This window comes from Hermetia illucens, chromosome 1 (genome assembly GCF_905115235.1).
Source record: "Hermetia illucens chromosome 1, iHerIll2.2.curated.20191125, whole genome shotgun sequence".
Classification (NCBI taxonomy): Eukaryota; Metazoa; Arthropoda; class Insecta; order Diptera; family Stratiomyidae; genus Hermetia; species Hermetia illucens.
Window position 1 is genome coordinate 37,316,008 of NC_051849.1, and position 21,503 is coordinate 37,337,510.

A 21,503-nucleotide genomic window follows, 5' to 3' on the forward strand; every position below is an offset into this window, starting at 1 on the left:
TACACTCTTAAGTTATTTCTTCACCTTCATTTGTGAGAAAGTATTATCGAATCAGAATATCAATTGCATAATGATCGTGCTGCAACTGACAAAACCCCAAATGTATCTTCCGAAAGAATTCTATAACACCCTATTTCCTAATGCCCATGTTATTTACGATGTTTTTCCATTAAACACAGCAGAAAACGCGAACGGACCATTTAAATCTTTGCCACTTTGTTCTCTATTCCATTGTCCATGATAACATTAATTAATTTGCACGACTACATTTCCATTGGCCGCCACTACTGAACGACGCCTGCGTTGAGTGCAATTCCCTTTCGGGCTTAATCTTTACACTTCTATTGAACACTTCCGCCAGCACGAGATAAACTTAAATTCAGTTACAAATACTCGCATATGAAGTTAGTGAGATCTTTTCAGTATCAATTTATTGCTTCCTTTTTACATACAATTGAATCATGTCATACATTTTGATTGAATGCGACTTTGCTGGAATGGAATGGACCTTCTGAGGGTGTAAATCAACGCCTCTGACTAGCTCGGGAGAGAAGTGATTTTGTGAAAGTTTAGATGATATTTGCTTGCTTAGATGCTTTCTTGACCTAGTAACCTTGTAATAGTATCTATAGGTAATTTGCCTTGGATGTCATGTAATCGTAAAAAAGAAATATGGATTTTTATCTGGTTATGGTCATAGTTTGAATAGGAATTTGCTTTTTGCGCAATGAGACCTATGTATTTTGAATGTAAAATGGAAGAACTACAAATTTTGTAGGATAGGTAGGGTTGGTATCCGTGGCCGCTCCGAGGAGGCCAATTAGCACTTTGGTGCACCGTTTTGATCCCACAAACTCTTAAGACCGTGACTGTTATGAGAGCAGTGAGGCAGAGTCCAGCCGGCTCGGATCTTCAGAGCCAGCCCGTATCATTCACGAAAGAAAGCAGCTCTCCCACCATGCAGCTATAAATCTCTCTGAGGTCCCCAAAGAATGGTTTACCCAGTGTCCGCAGCCTGACTCTAGCCAGAGCAGGCCAATCGCAGAGAAAGTGCATGAGAGTATCCCTTCCTTCTCCGCAGCTTTGGCAGTGCGAATTGTAGCGGCATGGTCCCCTATGGGCCAGTGCCCCGTGCAGAACGCCGTAATCTTGAATGCATTTTCACGTGTCTGGCACAGGAGCTCTCGTGATCGGGCTATGTTATAAGCGGGCCAAATTCTCCTTGACTTGGCACAGCTCGTAAGCCTTCGCCATCTTAGGACTCGGCCCTCGACAGTCGCCAGCCGAACACCGACTGTATTCGCCGAAGGATTGCCGAGAGCAGAGCCTCGCCTGGCTAATCCGTCAGCCCGCTCATTCCCCTCTATATTTCTATGCCCGGATCTCGCTCCAGCCATCGACAGACTTCCAATATCGTCAGTACTTCCGCCTGGAATACATTGGCGAAACTTGGGAGACCATGCGACTTGGATACACTATGTGTATTCGAGAAAACCCCCGTGCCGACTCTTTGGCCATCTTTGATTCGTCCGTAAAGAATACTGTGTCATAATCTTGCAACACGCCGCCGGTCTTCCACTTTGCCCTGGTTGGAAAGTCCATAGCAAAGTTTCTCGTAAAGTTCAGCTTGCGTGTGGCATAGTCCGTGAGGAATGCCCACTACAATGGTGTACATCCAGAGAACCATCCTCAGCCGGAGACCCCATTTCTTTGCAAAGGTTCTCTTGCAGGCATAGAAGGCTATACAGGCCTTCTTAACCCTCAGTTCTATATTCAATGTTCAATCTACTTTACATTAGAGGAAAGAACCAATCTTTGTTCATTCACCCGTGGTAGATGGAAGATGGTATCCTTGTCTTGGTGGTGAATAGCATCAGTTGCGTTTTGGTTGGGTTTATGCTGAGTCCGCATCTTGCGGCCCACAGGCCCACCTTTCGCAACGCTCCTTCCATGATGTCGCTCATAATGGATAGCAACATCCCTGATACGAATATCACCAAGTCGTCGACATACGCCACCACCTTCACCCCGCTGCTGTCCAATGTATGTAAAATTTTGTCTATTACTATTAAACAGAGCACCGGTGAGATGGCGCCACCCTGGAGTGTGCCTCTGTTCACAGCTCTGGTGAAGTGGTTTCCTCCCAGATCTCATCCGGAAGAGTCTCGCGTGTTTGCCTTCGGTGTCCAGGAGATGCTCATAGAACATGGCCGACAGCCTAGCCTCAACACTGGTCCACACCTCTGGCGCTAGTTTGTCGCTAGCAGAATTACCATCCGCCGGCGCCACACGTAAGTGGTTCCTGGCCACGTCGCTGAAGGGCTTCGCAGTTCGTGGCCCGTCGGCTGGCGGCTGCTGCGCAATTTTCTTCGCATGTTGCTTAGCGTCTGCGCTGCGGTTTGGGGTTAGAAGTACTATGTCTGGTACTCTCTAAACCCAGCTTGCCGGCAGTGGATTCCAGGCTGGAAGCCACTAGTCCGTGTGCCGCCTCGCTCCGGGAGGTCCCTGCGATTGGTTTCAGTGCAGCGGTGCTACGGCTGGCACCGAATGTACTGCTCTTGACCGCTACTGTCTCCTGGCTGGAAGCCAACAGCTTGTTCTCCGATGATGCGCCTGGCATCACCCCCTCTTCTTCTATCATCGTTTTTTTTTTTTTGGTTTTTTGGGAATTGAGTCCATGTCTTGGTCCCACGAGTGGTCCGGGAAAAATGTTCACCCTGGCTGGCCCGGCCAAGGATCTTATTTAAAACTGAAGGTGTCCAATGTATTTAGAGTTCGCATACTAAAGACACGCAGCCCTCGGCGAAAACTGTTCCACCTTGGCTTGGGGCCCTATTAGCATCTTCTCCGGTGCAGGGAGGACGATCCCCGGGCTGTTGCTTCGGTCCATCCCCCCGCCAGATCTACTTGCTCCTAACACATGATCAGCAGACAAGCAGATCCTCGTCAGTTGGATGAGCCTACTCCCAGCCCGGCCCTACACACTCTTGGCCTACCCGAAGACGGTTTCCAGCGGCCACCACGAGGAGGTCGTGTGAGGAGTTGCCGAATTATGTAACTTTAACCTGAAGTATAATCAGACCAGGCCGCCAGAAATTTTGTAAAAGTTCAAACTTGCAAATTCTATTGAAGCCAGTTGTTGTCCTAGCATTCTTAAGTCCTAAAATTCAGGATAATTACACTCTCGCAGCGGAATACTGACATCCTCCTTGCTCTATAAGAATAAACATCTAGTATACTTAAGCTTTACCTGTTTCAATAGCGGACATATCCTTATATTAGGGACCATCGAAGTACTCTCTGTGGCTTTTCCTTAGATGTTCTGTCTTACAGAAGATCCTTGTCCCTAACGACTCCGATTTTTTATGTTAGGGTAGAGAGGTGGAGGACGACAATTCACTGCTCTAGCCAATGCATCTAAACAATTCTTATCTATACCTCACACAGCCTTCTGCGAACCTGAGCACGTCTCCTGAATAAATACACCATACAGATTCTTTATTGAAGATCCAGAAGGTTTAACGTAAATACCTGCCATGAAAACATAATCCCACGGTCTTCTTCAGATAGGACCATAACCAGAACCCCGTTGTAAATACCACAGTGATACTATTTTATATTGAGTGCAGGCTCAGCATTCATTCCAGTGGATTCGAAGCCTAACACCTCTGCCGCAGCTAAAGGGTATGGCGTCCGAGCTGTACGCTCCACACATAAGGAGCTCTGCCAGCGATATGGCCACAACTACCATGAAACTCTTACGAGGGAGCCAACCGCAAAAAACCGGCCCGAGAGAGATTCTTCGCTGAAGAGAGCCTTTCTGAGCTACCTTCGGGCGTCTCTTCTTTCACGCATAGCATTTAGATAGTTGAGACTACGGGACCGATGTCCTTCAATTGGTAGTTAATATGGTTACAAATTTCTCTTGAATGGGTTCCACGCCTACCATTGTCGGTTCGCCGAAATGTATTCGAGCTCCCTTCAAGTCTGCACGAGAAACCTATACTCCTCTACTGTTGTGTGCCATGTGTTTCTCAAACAATACATAGGTCGGTCACCGTTATAGTAATCTCGCATAGTTAGCAATGGAGTTGTCACCATCTATCTACTGGCATCTCCACCTTTTAATCAACTTGTCCACGCATATCTTAGCTCATGATTGTGTCGGGCTAGGGTATCTCGATGACATGACGGGGTCAGTCAGTTTTTAAGTAACAATAGCGCTCACTTTCAATGTACTACTCGGCCGGACAATCTCAATTAAATGTTGGTGTTCAGGTGTTGGCATTTCCAGACTTTAGGCAAAACAGTAAAGGCGAATCTAGCATGCGTTGGGTAAAATTAAGATCGATGCCACTGTCCTTAATCAACAACGTTACTAAAATAGACAAATTGATTAACAGCCTCGATGTTCTCCCCGTTAATGAAGAAAGGAGGAGTGCGATGACTTTGCGGACTGAGAACTTTAGTTTTGTTGGTGTTTATTGTCAGAGGCATTTGACCAAGGTCCATGACTCGGCGAGAGAGCAAGTAAATGTCGAAGTTATTTGGGGAAAGATGTCATGGTCTATTGAACCACTCCACGTTCTCCAGGCAAGTAAAGTGTATTCTACACGTTACCTTGCCTTACCACCCATAACGAGAAGGAGCAGTATCTGTCGATGACAAGATGTGACCCTGGAGGACTCCCCTTTCGACTTCAAATTAAATATATATACTTGTTATTCACCACTTGGGGGGATATATCGCTTAAACCACACCTACGCGTCGTTTTTCACAGTTCGCCCCAATTCCCCCCAGGACTTCCCGAGACGTCCGCACCCACTAATCGGCTATCGTGGGGAATTGCAGCGCACGGCGTAGCTAGCAATGGAATTTTCGCCTCTTCTTAATGTGTGGCCTTTTCACTGCCACTTCTGCCTTCCAATCACATCGCTCACGGGTGACAGGCTTGTGCACCGACCAAGTTCTTTCGTTTGAAATAATATCAGGCCAACGTACTTCGACGGCAGACTTTGAAGGCAGGTATTGACGAAGACTTGGCGCTTTTGATTGACAGTGGGGTAACTTTCCATGTGCTCCTCCCATATAGCAACCGAGAAAGGACACAATCTCAACTTGATCTTGGGGTTGAAATAACTGTATTTCTAGATTCTAGACAGAGCAATAGCGAATCTAGCGCGGTTAATTTGTTGAACGACCTCCAGTTCAATCCACAGTCGGCAGAAACTATGCTTCCTAAATATACAAATTGATCGACGCCTTCAGACAAACTGAGAATCTTGGATTTGTTAGTGTTTATCTTCACTCTAACTCTACTTGTCTCTCTTTCAAATCCAGAGCGATTTGTCCAAGGTGCCTGATCCGGTGAGAGCAAATAAATGTCATCAGCGTAGCAGTATTTGTTATCCTCCATTGGACATCTCCACGTTCTCCGGACAGGGCATAATGAAGAATGTCACCGATAACAAGAAGAAATTATATCGATGACAAGATGTAATTCCTCTGGATCAAACAATATACCTAGCTTCCTTCCTGAATACAGTACGAACGTTCAACATTGGAGATTGAACATAGAACTGAAGGTAAAGAAGCCCTGTATAGTCGTCTACACTGGCAGAAAGACCTTTGTAAGGAAGTTGAGTTTCTGGCAGGATGTACACAGTCGTGATTGGTCCCATCCCAGCGTACGATTCTATTGTGTGGTGGTAAGTGCTGAGCAAAAAGTGCAACAGAATGAGGCTTGATAGGATCCAAAGAACCGCGTGTGGAGGTTCTACCGGACCTGTTCACTCCTGTCCGGCATACAAATCCTCCCTCTGTACCCCCGTATTAGATACACTCTTGCGTACAGTGCTGTCAGACTACATTGTATATGAAATATCTCGGGAACCCTAGACGTTTCGCCTAAACTTCACTTCGAACCAGAACATGTCAAATGCATACAAAATTATGGCGGTCTACACGGGGCACTGGCCTTAGGATCGCCGCGCCCGCGGCATGCCTTACAATTCGTAATGCCGATACCAATGCAGCTACGGAGAATAAGGAGAAACTCTGAGGCACTTCCTTCGCAATTGCTCCGCTCTATTTAGAAACAGGTTACGGACACAAGATAAATCATTCTTTCAAAAGCTCAAGGAGGTCTCTATTTGTAGAATGGGAGAGCTGGTATCTTTCGTGAATGCTACGGGCTGCACTCTGCTCCCCTTGTTCTTACCATAGCCTTCATGGCCTTAGCAGTTTATGTCATCAAAACGGCGTACCACAGCACTATTGATACCTACCTACCTACTACCTGTACTATTGGGATGTTTCTCATTCTGGAACGAAATCTCGTAGTTACTAATCTGCCTGATATCGATTTCCAGCACATGAAAACACGCTTAGTGCGGACGGCAACCAACTATTACCAGGAACCAAGTGAGGAAAGACCTCTCTTTATGGGCAACTCCTGAAAAATCTTATCATACTTGACAGTGATTTGAATTCTTGTGCATTCTTGCATGCGATGAATGCAGCTTATCAACAGCGGATCATTTCCATGCCGTTGTGCTTTGTCATAAATGACTGTGTTCTTGAATATCTCTTTCCAAATTTTTGCCGTCAGTTCGTGCTACTTCCGTGAATTTACCTTCCTCGTGGTTGAGTTGCCTATAGTGAAACCGGAGGTTAGTTTAACGGGATCCGGATAGGTTTATTTACTTTGTGATGTATAGGGCATCTACATAGTCTCTTTCTTCATATTGTTGTTAAAGATCGGGTTCTGCGTTAAGGGCTGTGTTCGGATACAATTCCGCAATTCAAGCTGCTGTTTCTGCGTCGTTTTCAGTATACTTTCCACTCTGAAAACTTAAAATACCAGATTACTGGCTACACTCTTTATCTGAATCTGTTTTAATTTTAAAGTTACTCCGAGTTCGTCTCCTTACAGAAGCGTATGCGAGGTTATCGCTTAGCTAATGTTATACGCAGAGGTTTTTGAACTTTTTTTGTATTGACATCAGTGTTCAGAGTTCGGCTGAGAGGTAACATTGTTGTCCTTAGTTGCTTATCTAATTTGGATGGCGATAATGGGCTCATTTTCCAAGTTACGAATTTGCAGCTCTGTTCTTATCGAATATTCAAGTAGTTTGGATCATCGCATCTTGGTGTTAAACCTTCCAGAGCTCATTTAGAGTGGTGTGGGGGTAAGGGGAATCGTAGCCTGGTATAATCTCTATGTTTTTGCTCCTAGCATATTGGATAGCTGTAATAGATGAATGTTATCCTCGTAAGAATTTAGTAGCCTGCACATTAGCTCTTCGTGAATAGTTTGAATATAGCATGCGGTTCTGCAGCTCATTCACGCCTTAAAAGCAATCACCGTTGATTGTACTCCGCCTCACTGGTGTTACAGATAACACCTTTAACATTGTGTGGCAGTCCCAAGTGCTAGCCCCTTTGTTCAGGAACCTTCTTCTCAATAGCTTCTCTTCTACCTTCTGGGCTACCACCTAACATCCAGACCGCCGTGTTGGCATTGTTTGGGACTGATTCAGAATTCCTCTCGGTTATCTCTCGGTCTGTTCCTAACATCATCCAGGATGCTGTTTTTGGATTGCTCTGGACGCCAAACTAATCCAGAATCTTAAGCCACTTCTCTCTTTATTTAGGAGCTCGTAGGGTTGAAGATGCGTTCAGGATCGTCATGCATCTGTGGTAATCCATCTTTGACAATTAACACTTCAAACAGCGCTAATGAATTGGTTCTTAGGAACCTGAGAAATTTGGTGCGGTTTTGTATATTTTTGACGAGATTAGAGTGGAGCAAATATTGCTCCGAACTAATCCTTTCCGAAATGTACATACTATATGTGTTACGCAAGGAAATTATTGATCTCCCTTATCAAACCTTGTAATTTTCATTTCATGGTAAAAATTAGGAGCTAGAATTGGAAAAAAAACGCATTTCGCATTGTATTCTGGCGATAAAAATTCAATTATCAAAGTTTTTGGATCCAAAGATTTCTTTTTTATCAGCATCTTAGATGAGGATGCTTTCATATGGACTTTCACTGTGCTAAGTTATTTCCTTGAAGCACAAAAAAGATCTACAAATTTCGTCGGAAATTTCAAATCTCCGCTGAATACAACCAACTAGAAGTACTTGTTAAACAACGGCTGCATACTTCCATATATTTTCTAGCACACACTCCGGCCCCATATGTATACAAACTCAGCGGGTACTTGAAACGTAACTCTTCACAATTTTTTGGCCAGTAAAACCCGCAAAATAATATATGTCTGGGCTATTATGCAGTAATTTTATGACAAGTGAAGCGTCGTTAAAGTTGGTTTTACTTTTCTAATTAATATCCCACGTGACCTTGCCAGGTAATGTAACTATCGCACAAGAAACATTAATTATGTTACAGATATGGTAGGCCGTGCGTTAATTTTTTTTTTCGGTGAACAGTTAAGAAAAGCGCACGTAGCCGGGCCTATTTTAGCGAGCGATTCTCAAATTGAGAATAATGGTAATGGCATTCACTTGTATTTTCGTTTCTCGACACTCTTTTATGATGCAAGTGAACTTCAACTGAGAATGTTTAAATTGTTTAATTTTGCAATATAACACTCAACAGTTGAAGCACAATGAAATGATTTTAGTTTTATTGGCCCAAATTTTATTGTGTTTGCACTATGTTAATTACCACCTTTATCGCCTTTGGACATCATCTGATTCGTTGATTACTTGCAATGAATTTGTGGAAAATGTTTTCATGAAGGACTTAATGAGTTGTGAAAATTACGTTTTCTGTTTACATTTACATTGGGACAAGCCGCAACCTTATAAATCATTCGTCATCTTTTGACTTAAATGAGAGTGTTTCCCAATAGTTCATAGAATATCCTACAATACACAGTCACAGAAGTCAATTAATAATTCCATTCTCTCTTTTTTTACAGTTTCCTAGACGACCTGGATCGATTAGGGGCGAAGGACTATCAACCAACCGAACAAGACATTCTGCGAACCCGAGTAAAAACGACCGGTATTGTTGAAGTTCACTTTTCGTTTAAAAACCTTAACTTCAAGTAAGTACTGATAATCCTGCAGATATTTAAGAAGTTGATTTTCATTAATATTCTCCTTGTCCATTTCGTCCTTCAGATTATTCGATGTTGGAGGGCAAAGATCGGAACGTAAAAAATGGATCCATTGCTTCGAAGATGTTACAGCGATTATATTTTGTGTAGCTATGTCCGAATATGATCAAGTATTACATGAAGATGAAACAACAGTAAGTCCTCATTAAATAAATATAACAAGATGTTGGTGATGTTCATGAGTTGTCATCTCTTAATTTCAGAATCGAATGCAAGAATCTCTAAAATTATTCGACTCAATCTGTAATAATAAATGGTTCACCGACACATCGATTATTTTATTTTTAAATAAAAAGGATCTTTTCGAGGAAAAAATTCGTAAGAGTCCATTGACAATCTGTTTTCCCGAATACACAGGTGAGTTCCAAGTTTAAACTTAATTTTATGTGGGGATGTTAAAAAAGCTAGGACTTTCATGGAGGTAGTTTCCATAGAACCATTGTCTTAGCATGTGAACTAATGCGATTTCATTAAGAAATTTACTATAAATGAAAACACTATTATATGTCGTGCATACATGGTATAATGATGTTAACGCTGTCTTAAGGCATAAAATAAGTGATAAAATCGAGAAGTTTGGTCCAAATCTTATTGTTCTTGACGAAGTTGGAACATGGTAAGATAACGTTTTTGATACACTCTGTCCTCAGACGGAAGAATCACAAAATGATGAAACCACGAGCAAATGTACATGATGGTAATAATCCAGGGTTGTGCATAAATTAAATGGATTACATGATTAATGTTATGTAATTAATATGGAGTGTCCGGATATCTCAGTGGTTAGAGCACTAGACTATCATACGGAGGGTGGCGGTTCAAATTTCACTGGTGGCAGTGGTATTTGTATCGTGATTTGACGTCGGATACCAGTCGACTCAGCTGTGAATGAGTACCTGAGTCAAATCAGGGTAATAATCTTGGGCGAGCGCAATGCTGATCACATTACCTCCTATAGGGTACTGTAATCCTGTAGTGTACCGTTACGGTCTTGAATTAAGTGCTCTAACACACTTCAAGGCTCTGATCCAATATGGATTGTTGCGCCAACGATTATTATTATTATTTCCGAGTTATCACAACCTCGGCAGATGCCGGATTTTACCTAATACTAGCACTAAGTGCCAAGCATTTAGGCTTGGACGATCCTACCTACAAAACTGAAGAGGCGCTGGTGGTAGTGGCCGATGGTAGGTCAATGGGAGAATCCGTCGAGTAGTCCCTGCAACATCGAGCACGTATGCAGAATGCTGTACTTCTGCTTGGTATGAACCAGACTGTGCGAAAGTCCCAGGACATCAAGCGAAGCCGTGAGGGATTTAGGTAGAATACCTGCAGCTGACAATATTATGGGAACTACAACCACCCGGTTGAGACGCCAACTTTCTTTGATTTCCCGAGCCAATGGCTCATAGTTCACCTTCTTCTCCACTTCTTCCGTTCAATGTTACTATTATGGGGGATAGCAACATCAATAATATACGTGGAGCGACCCGTCTTGTCAACTAGCATTACGTCAGGCTTGTTTTGTGCAGTATGGCGATCAGTCAGAACTTGCCGGTCCCAATACTTGCTGTAAGAAGAACTATCAGGTACTGCTTGTGCGTCATATCGGTAAACCGGACATGTTCCCGTGATCAGCCCATGCTTGTATGCAAGGTTTTGATGGATAACCTTACATACAGCATTATGCCTGGTGATGTATTGCACCGGTGCCATAACAGTGCAGCCAGAAATGAGATGTTCCAACGTCTTTAACGCCGAATCACACATTGTGCACTGGTCGTTCTCCACCCGTTCTTTCATGTTGAGCTTTTTATAAGCTCGGGTGGCGACCACGTCGCCCTGAATGGCACACATGAACCCCTCCGTCTCAGCAAAGAGCTCCCAGTACACAGCCATCTGTTCGAGAAATGCAAATCGACAAATGGTTGCCAAAGACAATTCACGTGTTTACTGTGCATTCGATCGATCCTTCAAATTAAGTGAAGTCAGCCCACAGTCTGCCTTACAGACAGCCGCATGCAAGGGACTCGCTTGCTCTTTGCTGTAAAAATAAGCAGCGAGTCGACCTGGCGATGATGTTGTGATGCCATGTCAACCACGCCCCTATGTCTCCTCCGATGTCACGAGGCAAGATCATCCGCTCCACGGCAGACTTTGGATGATGCATTCGGAATTTGGTCATAGTTGTCCGTATCCGCCGCTAGAAGTTTTCTAGATCGGTCTTCGTTCACGGCACTATTCCAAATGCATAAGCTAGTGAAGGGATAGCGAATACATTCAATGTGCTCTGCAGCTCGGAAGACGAATATTGCTGGTAAAGCCAGCAGTCCAAGAGTAAAGTTTTGCACGATTTTATCCGAAGAATCTGCCTCGCTTCGTCAAACGACAGGAAGTAGTTAATGATGGATTAAATTACGAGTCTTGTTTGTGAATGCGGCAAGACCATCTCAAGATCGGTTGGCGTATAAAGGTGATGTATCGATTCAAACAGGATTTTTTCATTCTTGATTAGCTGCTTTACTGCGAGGGGGTACCTTGAGTTGAAATCGCTATTGAAAATTTGGTACGTGGGTTTCAGTTGAAGGTTTCACAATCTCCACAGCTAGGATTTAATATAGAGGAAAATTATCAAAATCCGCCTGTTACGAGTGGTTTTAGTTATTGCCGCAACAGCGAAATGGATGACCAGGTTCTCGATAACGACTTCATCAAAACCATATTGTTCTGACTAAAAGTGGTAGAGTTGTTCGGATAGTATTATATCTGGTGAAATTGAAATTATACTCATTTCTTAATTAAGTTGCTGAAATGGGATAGAAATCTGCTTGCAGAGAGTGAACTAACACTTGATAAATGAGATGTAGTACTTATGAAATCAGGGATACGGGGTTGGCTGCAAAGACATTGCAACATTTTTTTTCATCGGCCTGTCTTAATTTTGACATTTGTTGGAAGGGTGGAGAGTGCGAGAGGGTCGAAAGTGATGATTTCTTTAGCGGACCCATTCTCAGAAGTTACCCAACCTGAAAATTTGAAAAGAATCAAGAAGCTGCCTCTATACGGCATCCAGGCTTCAAAATGTTCTCCATATCGATATCTACTCAAATTAAGTTAATAATAGTATATTACTAATTTTTTGGGAAATTGACCAGAAACCCCCCCATGGTGTTCCCAAGTTTCATCGTACTATTACTAATAATTGCAGCAGCTCAAAGTTGGCTTTTCCGTGTAACCCAAAGTACAAAAGTAATTAGCTTGACGTGCTAAATATACGTTTACATTGCGGGCTACGTATAAATGGAATAGTTCTGTACTCAAATAAACTTACATAAGAAACAAACCAAATCTTCCAACCTTTCAACCTGAAGCCCCGAGCTCCCGGTTTCCAATTTGTTATTCTTTTGGAGTCAGCATCTGAAGCTCCTTAAAAGTTACCTATGTATCAGCACATCTGCATGGTGTGTATCCATACAAATCATCTACCGATTTACCTGTTCTTGGGGGTTCATAGGCAATGGTTTCCTTATAGCAAAGCCATTGAAAATTTTATTACTCCTCTATTTAAAAATTATGCAGCGGTTAGCAGTTGTAAGAAAAATTACAGAAAATCACAAGATTTTCAAAGTTGGTTTTTTTTTGAGTTTTTTGGAGTATAGAAAGTTTTGCGTCACTCTGTCCGTTTTAGCGCCATGTACTTGCCAAAAGTAAATTTTATTCTAATTTGGTGAAGAGCTAGTTATTTAAATACTATTCTACCAATAGTTTGAGCGCCTTTTTGCGAGGACTCGCCGCCTCGGCAAAGCAGCTCTCGTTATGCGTCCCATCATTTGCTCTACCTTTTCTGTAGCGGTACCATCTGGATTTTAGCATCCCAATAGCATCTCTATGAATGCATCCTCTTTAAACTTTTTCACGGACCAGCCCTGGTTTCCAGCTCCACAGGAACGCACATCGCCGCATGGCCCATATTCGATCTGGAGGAAAATTGCCTGGTGGTCGCTATGAGTATGATGCTCATTGACAAACCATACCATTCTCCTTGCCAATATGGTACTCACATATGTCAGATGGACTATTGACTCTAGCTCCGCGAAAGCCTCGAGCAGGAGACGGCCCCTGGTGTTCATAGTGCAACTGCCCCAATCCACGTCCCACGCATTGAAATCACCCGTTATGGTCTTGGGATTTCGACTTTTTGCATCCGAGGCTAGCATTCCTAGCATAGCAACTATATATATAGATACCAGCTATTTTTGCCCTGAAGAATCCAATTTCTGGAAACTCCATCACTTCTTGAATGGCTTGATTTCCACACGCCCATATTACCGCCTTGCCAGTTACATTTGCAGTCCAGACACCGCTCTTATTATTACGGTAAGGCTCGCTGATTATGGCAGCTTCGATTTTGGACTCATAGATGGTCTGCAAGAGAAGCTTCAGGTTGATTTGTATCAACCTCATTTCTTTACTGCATTCAAGGCTCTCCTAAACACTGGGCATCTGATGCATTGCACTCCCTGAACATATGGCCTTCCCCCCCATATTTTCTGCAACTTTTTTACCTGTCACAGTCACCGGTGCATTTTGTCGCTTTGTGGTCAAAATCCAGGCAGCTAAAGTAGCGCTTGAGGGACACCTGCTTCCTGAATCGGCAAACGAACCAATCTATTTTTACTTTACCAGCCGCCAGCATTTTGAACGCTGCTTCAGCTGGTGACTTATAGTTGCCGTTTGCGTGCCTCCGTATGCCTTTCTCAGTCCTCTGATTACGGAATCTTGTAAGCCAAATGGTCCAAATTGTTTTTCTAAGGCCTCACGGATATCCTCCTTGGTCGTTAGTGTCCTTGCATTTTATAACGATCTCCTGCTTCTGGCTCGCACTTGTGCTTCTTCTCCTAAGGACTTCTCCACCTTGCCGAGGAAATTTTCAACCGTTTTGCCCGGAGCGGGGAGTGTCTGATTCGGCTGATGTTTTCTCCAAGGTCCATCAGCTCAGGATGGGATTTGACCTTCCTGAGGATATCGACATAAGTCATATCACCTTTTTTGAACATGATAATTAATTCGGCCGTAATCTTTTTTTATGTGTCACATTTTTCTCTCCGCCAACCTTGGTCCATGCTTCCTTGCTTCCTTTTTGGGGCTTTATCTCCCTTGGGTCGATTGGAACCGGCGCCGCAGTTTCCACGATTTTGGTAACTTTGTTTGCCTTCCCCTTTGCCGGTGAGAGGCCTTTTTGCCTTTTCGCGACCTGTGAAGTTCCGAAAGAATCGTTCGCGCTATCTCTTCTCCTCTTTTCAAGCTTACCGCCCTTTGGATTTAGAGGGGGTGTCACTTGTGTTGCCTGGGTGACGTTTGATTTCTTTGAGGCATTTTTTTCGTCCTTGGCACTATTGTACAGTACACGAATGGTATGGACCATGTTTTTGATGGCCTGATGCACGTTGTGTTTGTCCTTTATAAATTCAGACAACTCTACAATTTTACCTTCGAGTAGAGCAAACGATGATTCTTCCGTATTCTAACCCTGCTCCTCTGCTTGGTTTTCCCACTAGGCACTTCCGTATTTATTAACCTTTCGGGAGCTTCCCTGATTTCCTTCCTTCATCAACGTTGATTTCGGAGGAGATCGCAGGATCTTCGAGCTTCCCCTAAATGGATTAAATACTAAGCCCTGTGACTTGTTCCGACCAGATGAAGTCACCCCACTATGGGCTAATGAATGACGAGTTTGTGGGGCATCTTTCCGTGTATTTTGAGCAGGCGTTCTCGCTAGTGATGTACTCCTTTTAAATGGCTCTTTCTCCAGACTACTTGTAGTATTCGATGCAACGGGTTCCAAGTCCTTGCGCCGTAACTTTTACTCTCCTTTCTTCTTCCATATTGGTTTCTTGTTCTGGGTGTCCTTCCCATAGCCATTTTTGTCCACGAGTGGGTGTTTTTCTCCCACCTACCCGACCTGCACATAAACATGCCTACGCAGGCACACCTCCAAATGCGTACATGTGCATATTCCTACGCATCCGCCGAGCATGCCCTTATCCGCACGAAGGGACGCGCCTGATGGGAGATCTTGCAACTGCGCACAGGTCTATCTGCCCGTCACACGCATTTTTCTCGGAGACTGTAGCAGCAATTGACAACAAATTTGGTGGAAAGACGGGAACTGTGAACGCTCACGCATACATTGAGTTACATCCTGTTACGCCGAATTTATTAGAAGGTCCCCGTGCATCCAAAAGGGGGTGTACATTTTTTTTTTTTCACTAAATATAGTGATGTGGGGTATCAACTGAAAGGTTTCGGTTAGTACTTTCCGAAGCTAGTCTTAGTTTTGACATTTGTTGGAAAGACGGGGAGGGGAGTTCGGGGGGTCGAAATTGATTATTTATTTAACGGGGTCATTCTCAGAAATTGCCCAACCGAAAAATCTGAAAAAAAATCGAGAGGCTTCTACTATATTGTGACTAGGCTCCGAAATACTTTCCAGTTAATAATAGTATATTACTATAATTTTCAGAACCCCCCACAAATTCATCCTAACACCACGAAATTTTGCAGCAATATCGGTTTTGATATAGAGCTTGATCCTACCAAGTTTGGTTACTAACAAAGTTATAATAGGTCAAAATTGTTACTTCTTTGGAAATTCAAAATTTTGAATGTCAATATTACCCGAAAGTGGGTATACTCACATAATATATGTATATATTGGGTTGGGGAAAAAGTAATGTCGTATTTGTGATCGAAATTTGACGCTTTGTTTAACATACTTAGAATTATCCGGTTTAAGTCAAATATGCGCCGTTTTGTTCGCAAACTTGTTACCATTTAGAAGGCAACTTCATTATACCCCCTTTATGAAGCCCCCCTTCCTTATTTGCAGAAAACTCAGACAGCCAGTTTTCGCAAGCCTCTTAGTAGCATCAAGAGCATTTTGCATGGAGCGGAAGAGATAGTAATCTCTTGGTCCCAGGTCCGGGCTATACGGTGGGTGCGATAGGACATCTCATCGGGTCATCAAAGATGTGTGAGGCCGAGCGTTGTCTGGTGGAACACAACATCATTCCTATTGACCAATTCTGGCCGCTTCTGCTCAATCGCCTGCTTCAAACAGTCGAGTTGCTGACAGTAGAGGACCGAATTGAGGGTCTGGGCATAGTTGAGTAGCTTATAATGGATGACTCCCTTCCAATCCCACCAAACACACAGCAAAACCTTCCTGGCCGTCAATCTGGGCTTGGCGATAGGTTGGGCCCGCTCGCCGCGCTTCGCCCACGATCTTTTTCGCTTGAGGTTATCGTACGTGATCCACTATTCATCACCAGTCACCATCTGCTTCAAAATTGGGTCAAATTCGTTCCGTTTTAGCAGTGCATCGCAGGCGTTGATTCGATCCAAGATATTTTTTTGGGTCAACTCGTGTGGCACCCAAACATACAGCTTTTTTTTTTGAATCCTTCTGCAAATGGTTCCAAACGGTTTTATGGTTTATACTCAGTTTCTGGCCAAGCGAGCGAATGCTCAGATGCCGGTCTACTTGGATGATTTCGACGATTTTATCGGTTTCTACGACGATTGGCCTACCAGTACGGGGTGCACCTTCGACATCCACTACACCAGAACGGAATCGATCAAACCAAGTATCGGGCCCATAAACTTCACAAAATTTTGGTTGGTGGACTCCATCTTTGACGCGCTATAACTTGAGACCGAAACGTACGATCACAACACTGTCAAAGAGACACTTGTAGCACAGATTGTCGTCTTCAAATCGCCATATAGTATGACCCGATGCGATAAGTACAACACAAGATATGGTTAAGTGTCGCCTTCTATTGACAAAATACGACATTTCTTTTTCCCCAACCCTATATTACGTGATGCGTACTAATGGGACAAATTCACACTCAAATGTCTCTATAAAAGAAATATACAAAACTTTTCCTACCTGAAACGTCCAGCTTTCGGTTTCCCGACTTACTTTAACTGAAAGCAATATTTCATTTGAATTTTTTACAATTAACGTTGTAATTTGAAAATGTTAACAATTACAAAACAATAAAATTACTAAAACCAACATCACTAATTCTTTCAGGTGGACAAGAATATGGTGAAGCAGCTGCCTACATTCAAGCTCAATTCGAAGCGAAAAACAAATCAACGTCGAAAGAAATTTACTGCCACATGACGTGTGCTACTGATACGACCAATATTCAATTTGTGTTCGATGCTGTGACCGATGTCATAATCGCTAACAATTTAAGAGGATGTGGTCTTTATTAAGTTTTAAAGAAAAGTATAATAATAATAACGATAATGATAATATTATATAACATACACACAAAACGGAAACGACACAACAAAATACCAAAAAATAATAATGCCATAGTTAATGTTAATTTACTCTTTATTATTTTTTTTTATAGAGTAAAACATGAGAAATTATAATCCTTTTTTTTTTATTTTAAATTTTAATTGATTGATGCGCTGTTCAATGTTTTTTTTAATATTTTGTTCAACAAGAAAGGAAGAACACAACAAACACAATTTTCTAAAGAGAATTACTACGAAAAACAATTTTTTTTGTAATAGTATCGTATTACTGAAAGTTGCTATTTATTTTTATTGCGTGTATACCAAAAAAGGAAAAGAAATGTGTAACTCATTGTGTATTTTTTAAGTTATTTGTTATTGAAAAGGTGATAATTTTCTAGCTTCATTTTACGTATTATATTTATTTGATTTTCTATCTCTTATCAATCTTTCTCTCTCTCTCTCTCGATATATATCACGTTAATATACTGAATGAAGTGAAAACTAAAGCATAACAAACATATTTGCCTAAAAATCAAAAGCATATGCTAAAAATGCGTTTACGAAACATTCCCATGATGTAAACAGGAGATACATTTATATTTAAAATGCACAAGAATTTGATGGAATTTTTGTATTGATGCTAACCGGACAATTGGAATGATTTGATACTTTTTTTCTACATTCGATGAGGAAAACTTAAATATAAATGATAATTTCTTTAAACAATTTATCACAAGCAAGCAAAGTGCCATTGTCTGAAAACTGGAACTATTTTACTATATTACGATATGTTTCCTTTTTTAAATATTTTAAGTGAATTCACACTTCAATCGTAAAGTTCTCTAATGCAAGAATATTTTATAGTTGATAAATATTATTGCTATCGCTACTACCAAAAAGTTGTCACCGTAATGTCTCGCACAAAACAAAGTTTTATTTTATTAAATGCTTTATACAAAGTGTATAGATTTATGTTGTTGGTTTGTTTTATTTTCTATTATATTTCGATATTTTGATATGCATTTAAGTCTGATATGAATGTAATAACTTTGAAGTTGATAATATGTTTACTATCGCTGATTTGTTTTAGATAATTATTAAATACGAATGACAGATACGTAGAGTGAATATCGCTTTTATATTTATTGAGAAGAAGCCAGTGTGTCCTGCATTTTTTGAACTAGAGAAAAGGGCTCTCATTCCAAACATTTAATCATAAATTCGCCGATTGATTGAAATGAAATGCAGTTGAATGGGTTGAATATCGTTTTTTTTCTATTAATTGATGGGTTCTATTTTACCCTGGATAATAGTGGATGACCACTAGAAGATTCATTTTATAGATTCTTTCATAATAAAAGGTGCAACATGTTTGGCATTTGATTGTCTTAACAGCCAATGCTCTCAAAAGGCGAAAAATTTGATGGCGTTCGTTTTATATTTCTGTTTGTACTGATTTAGCCCAATAATGCTGAGTTTGTACGCTCAACCATGCACAAAACAAAAACGCAGTGATCAAAGAAACGAAGCACAAAACATTTCCAGTTAAGGATTTAGGTTTCTACATAGTTTGTAATCATTCATTGATGAAGCACAATAATTTTATGTCTTCAAAGTGTTGAAAATACAGAAATTAAAAATATACGAAGGATGATGGAAGCGCTTTGTTATCCAGAGTTTTGTTTATTTCACTCAAAATACAAAAATGTGAACTAAGTTATCCGAAAACCCCTAGACGTGTCTCATTTATTCTTGGAGTGAAATTTTGTTTTAGATGAAGAACTGACTACAGATATTTATCCGTGATCAGTTGATTCTCTCTGCCATAAGAGAGGATTTTTCTCCTCCGTTTTACTGGCTGAGATACGGATAAATAGTCGAAAGACACGTATCTAGTATGCTCTGGAAAACGAGGTGTATCTTTTAACATAGAGATAATTTCTGAAAGTTATGCTTGGTATAGGTAGGCGGTTTGGAATCTCATTTTCGTTGAACATGACAGTCAACCATCAGTTTCACTTTCCATCAGATAAGTCCCAGTTTCAAGACGTAAATTGCACATTTAAATAGAATAAACGTTAGGTTGCTCGATACAATGTAGAGGAGTGAAACGTTTTCATTCGACAGTTGTTCATTACAAAGTCATGTAAATTAGATAACAAAGAAAGAATTGTATTTGAATATTTTCTTTGTAGAATACACCAAAACAAGGATTTATAAATCTATCGTCAAAATTTAAATCTCATTTTAGTACGCTTATAGCACGATTTAAAAAAATGTATAAAAAGTATATAAAACACTGCCAAGTATTAATATGTAAGAAAGTTTAAAAAATGTAAACAAAATGATGTATCACGAAAGAAAAAACATCTTATAGATTTCTCTTCGCTAAAATACAGAAGAATACGTGTAAACAAGGACATTTTTTGTATATTTCTAATTGTTTTCCCAGAATCCGTACGAATTCAACTCCAACCAAACAACTCTTAACGGGCAAAATCTCTATCGACAAAGTTTATGTCTCTGCTCTATAAATAAGCTAAAAGCGATACACATAGAACAAACTTTCGGAGAACGCGCTTTCAGTATATTGTAGTGTAGTTTTGTTAGTTTTTTGATGGTTTTTCTTGATTGCGGCATTCAGAAACTAAGTCTTTAGTTAATTTCTCAAATAAAGCCACACCTTATTGGATAAACTACCGACTAGTTCACATAAACAGGGCCGTTTCGCGATAAAACAGAAGTAAATAAAAAAGTACTGTATTGAATTATATGAAAATAAAACAAAATTAGTGATTAAGATATAAAGAAATTACATAAAACCTTTAAAAAATATTAAGTAAAAATCTGTGAGACCAAAGAAATTTCTAAATACAAGAAAATACAAAAGATAAAACTCAAATCTATTTCTAGATGAAGAAAAATAGTTCTTGTATCATTTGAGGCATCAAAGTAAACACTTTAATAGCATTATTCGAATACAAACAAGTTAATAGTTTTATTTCTATACAAAGGAGAAAATTACAAAAATTAATGCACATACAATTAAAATACCATGTTTGTATCAGCAGCAACAAAAGCAGTTTCCTTATAGTTACAGCAAACAACCAGAAATGTTTATATTACATATATTTTAATAAGTCTCTACGGAACGTGAATAAAGTAAAAAGTAGATTCGGAGAAATAATGTAAGAGATTACATTCAAAACTGTTCAAAACAAAAACAAAAATAATGTAATGTGAAACAATATTTACTAAAAGAAATCAGAAAAAAAATATCCTTTTATATTTACTTGATTACGTAAAACTTGTTATATAAATAAATATAACACTGTGCGACATGAAAGTAACCAAATTTCGCAGCACTTGTATATTTTTATCTTCCTTATACCTTAATTTTGCATAAAGATGCAACTGTGAGCTGAGTTTTCCGTAATTCGTACAAAATAAAAAAAAGAATAATGTAATCGTCGCACACACTAAGCGAAATATTTTGCTTCTAAGTTGTAACAAAATACCACACATGCATTTAATTGAAAATCAACAACAAGAGAAACCAAAATAGAACAAATTTCGAAATTAAAATAAATAAAAAAAGAAAACACAAAACCTAGCTTCGGTTCTTTCGTATTACATTTAAGGGTTTTAATAAGAACAAAGAAAAAAAAAACAAGTTGTAATTAAAGAAATGAACATCAGCAATATGAGATAGAAACAAATAAAAATGAAAAAAACAACTAAAAATTTCTTTCCGGTTAAAGAAAGAAAAGGAGAATAAATATATATATATATATAAATATAAATAGATAAAAAGAAATTGGATTAATTTTAAGCCTTTCTCTTAACTAGTCATTAAATAATAAATTATACAAAGTACATACATGAAAAAAATGTAAAAAAACAGAAAAAAAACCAAAAACGTTTACAAAATAAGGTAAATATGTAACATTTTCCAAAGTTTCTTTGTTTGTTTTTTTCGATAATTCTTCTACAATTCATTAGATTACTTTCGCATATTATTATTA

The 21,503-nt window shown here is 40.3% G+C and overlaps 1 protein-coding gene across 4 annotated transcripts in view; it reads left to right on the top strand.

Moving 5' to 3' along the window:
• Window positions 1-21,201, top strand: part of LOC119646928 (G protein alpha o subunit) — a 138,326-nt gene extending 117,125 nt beyond the window's left edge. For 2 of the 4 annotated variants that reach the window (XM_038047609.1, XM_038047610.1), the window contains exons 6-9: window positions 8,953-9,081; window positions 9,158-9,287; window positions 9,357-9,510; window positions 17,258-17,445. In XM_038047609.1, coding sequence (XP_037903537.1) covers window positions 8,953-9,081; window positions 9,158-9,287; window positions 9,357-9,510; window positions 17,258-17,445 — 601 coding nt within the window. Of the gene's footprint in view, window positions 1-8,952; window positions 9,082-9,157; window positions 9,288-9,356; window positions 9,511-17,257 lie in introns of all 4 variants that reach the window. The other 2 variants (XM_038047611.1, XM_038047612.1) reach the window with 1 other exon arrangement.
• Window positions 21,202-21,503: the final 302 nt, after the last annotated feature.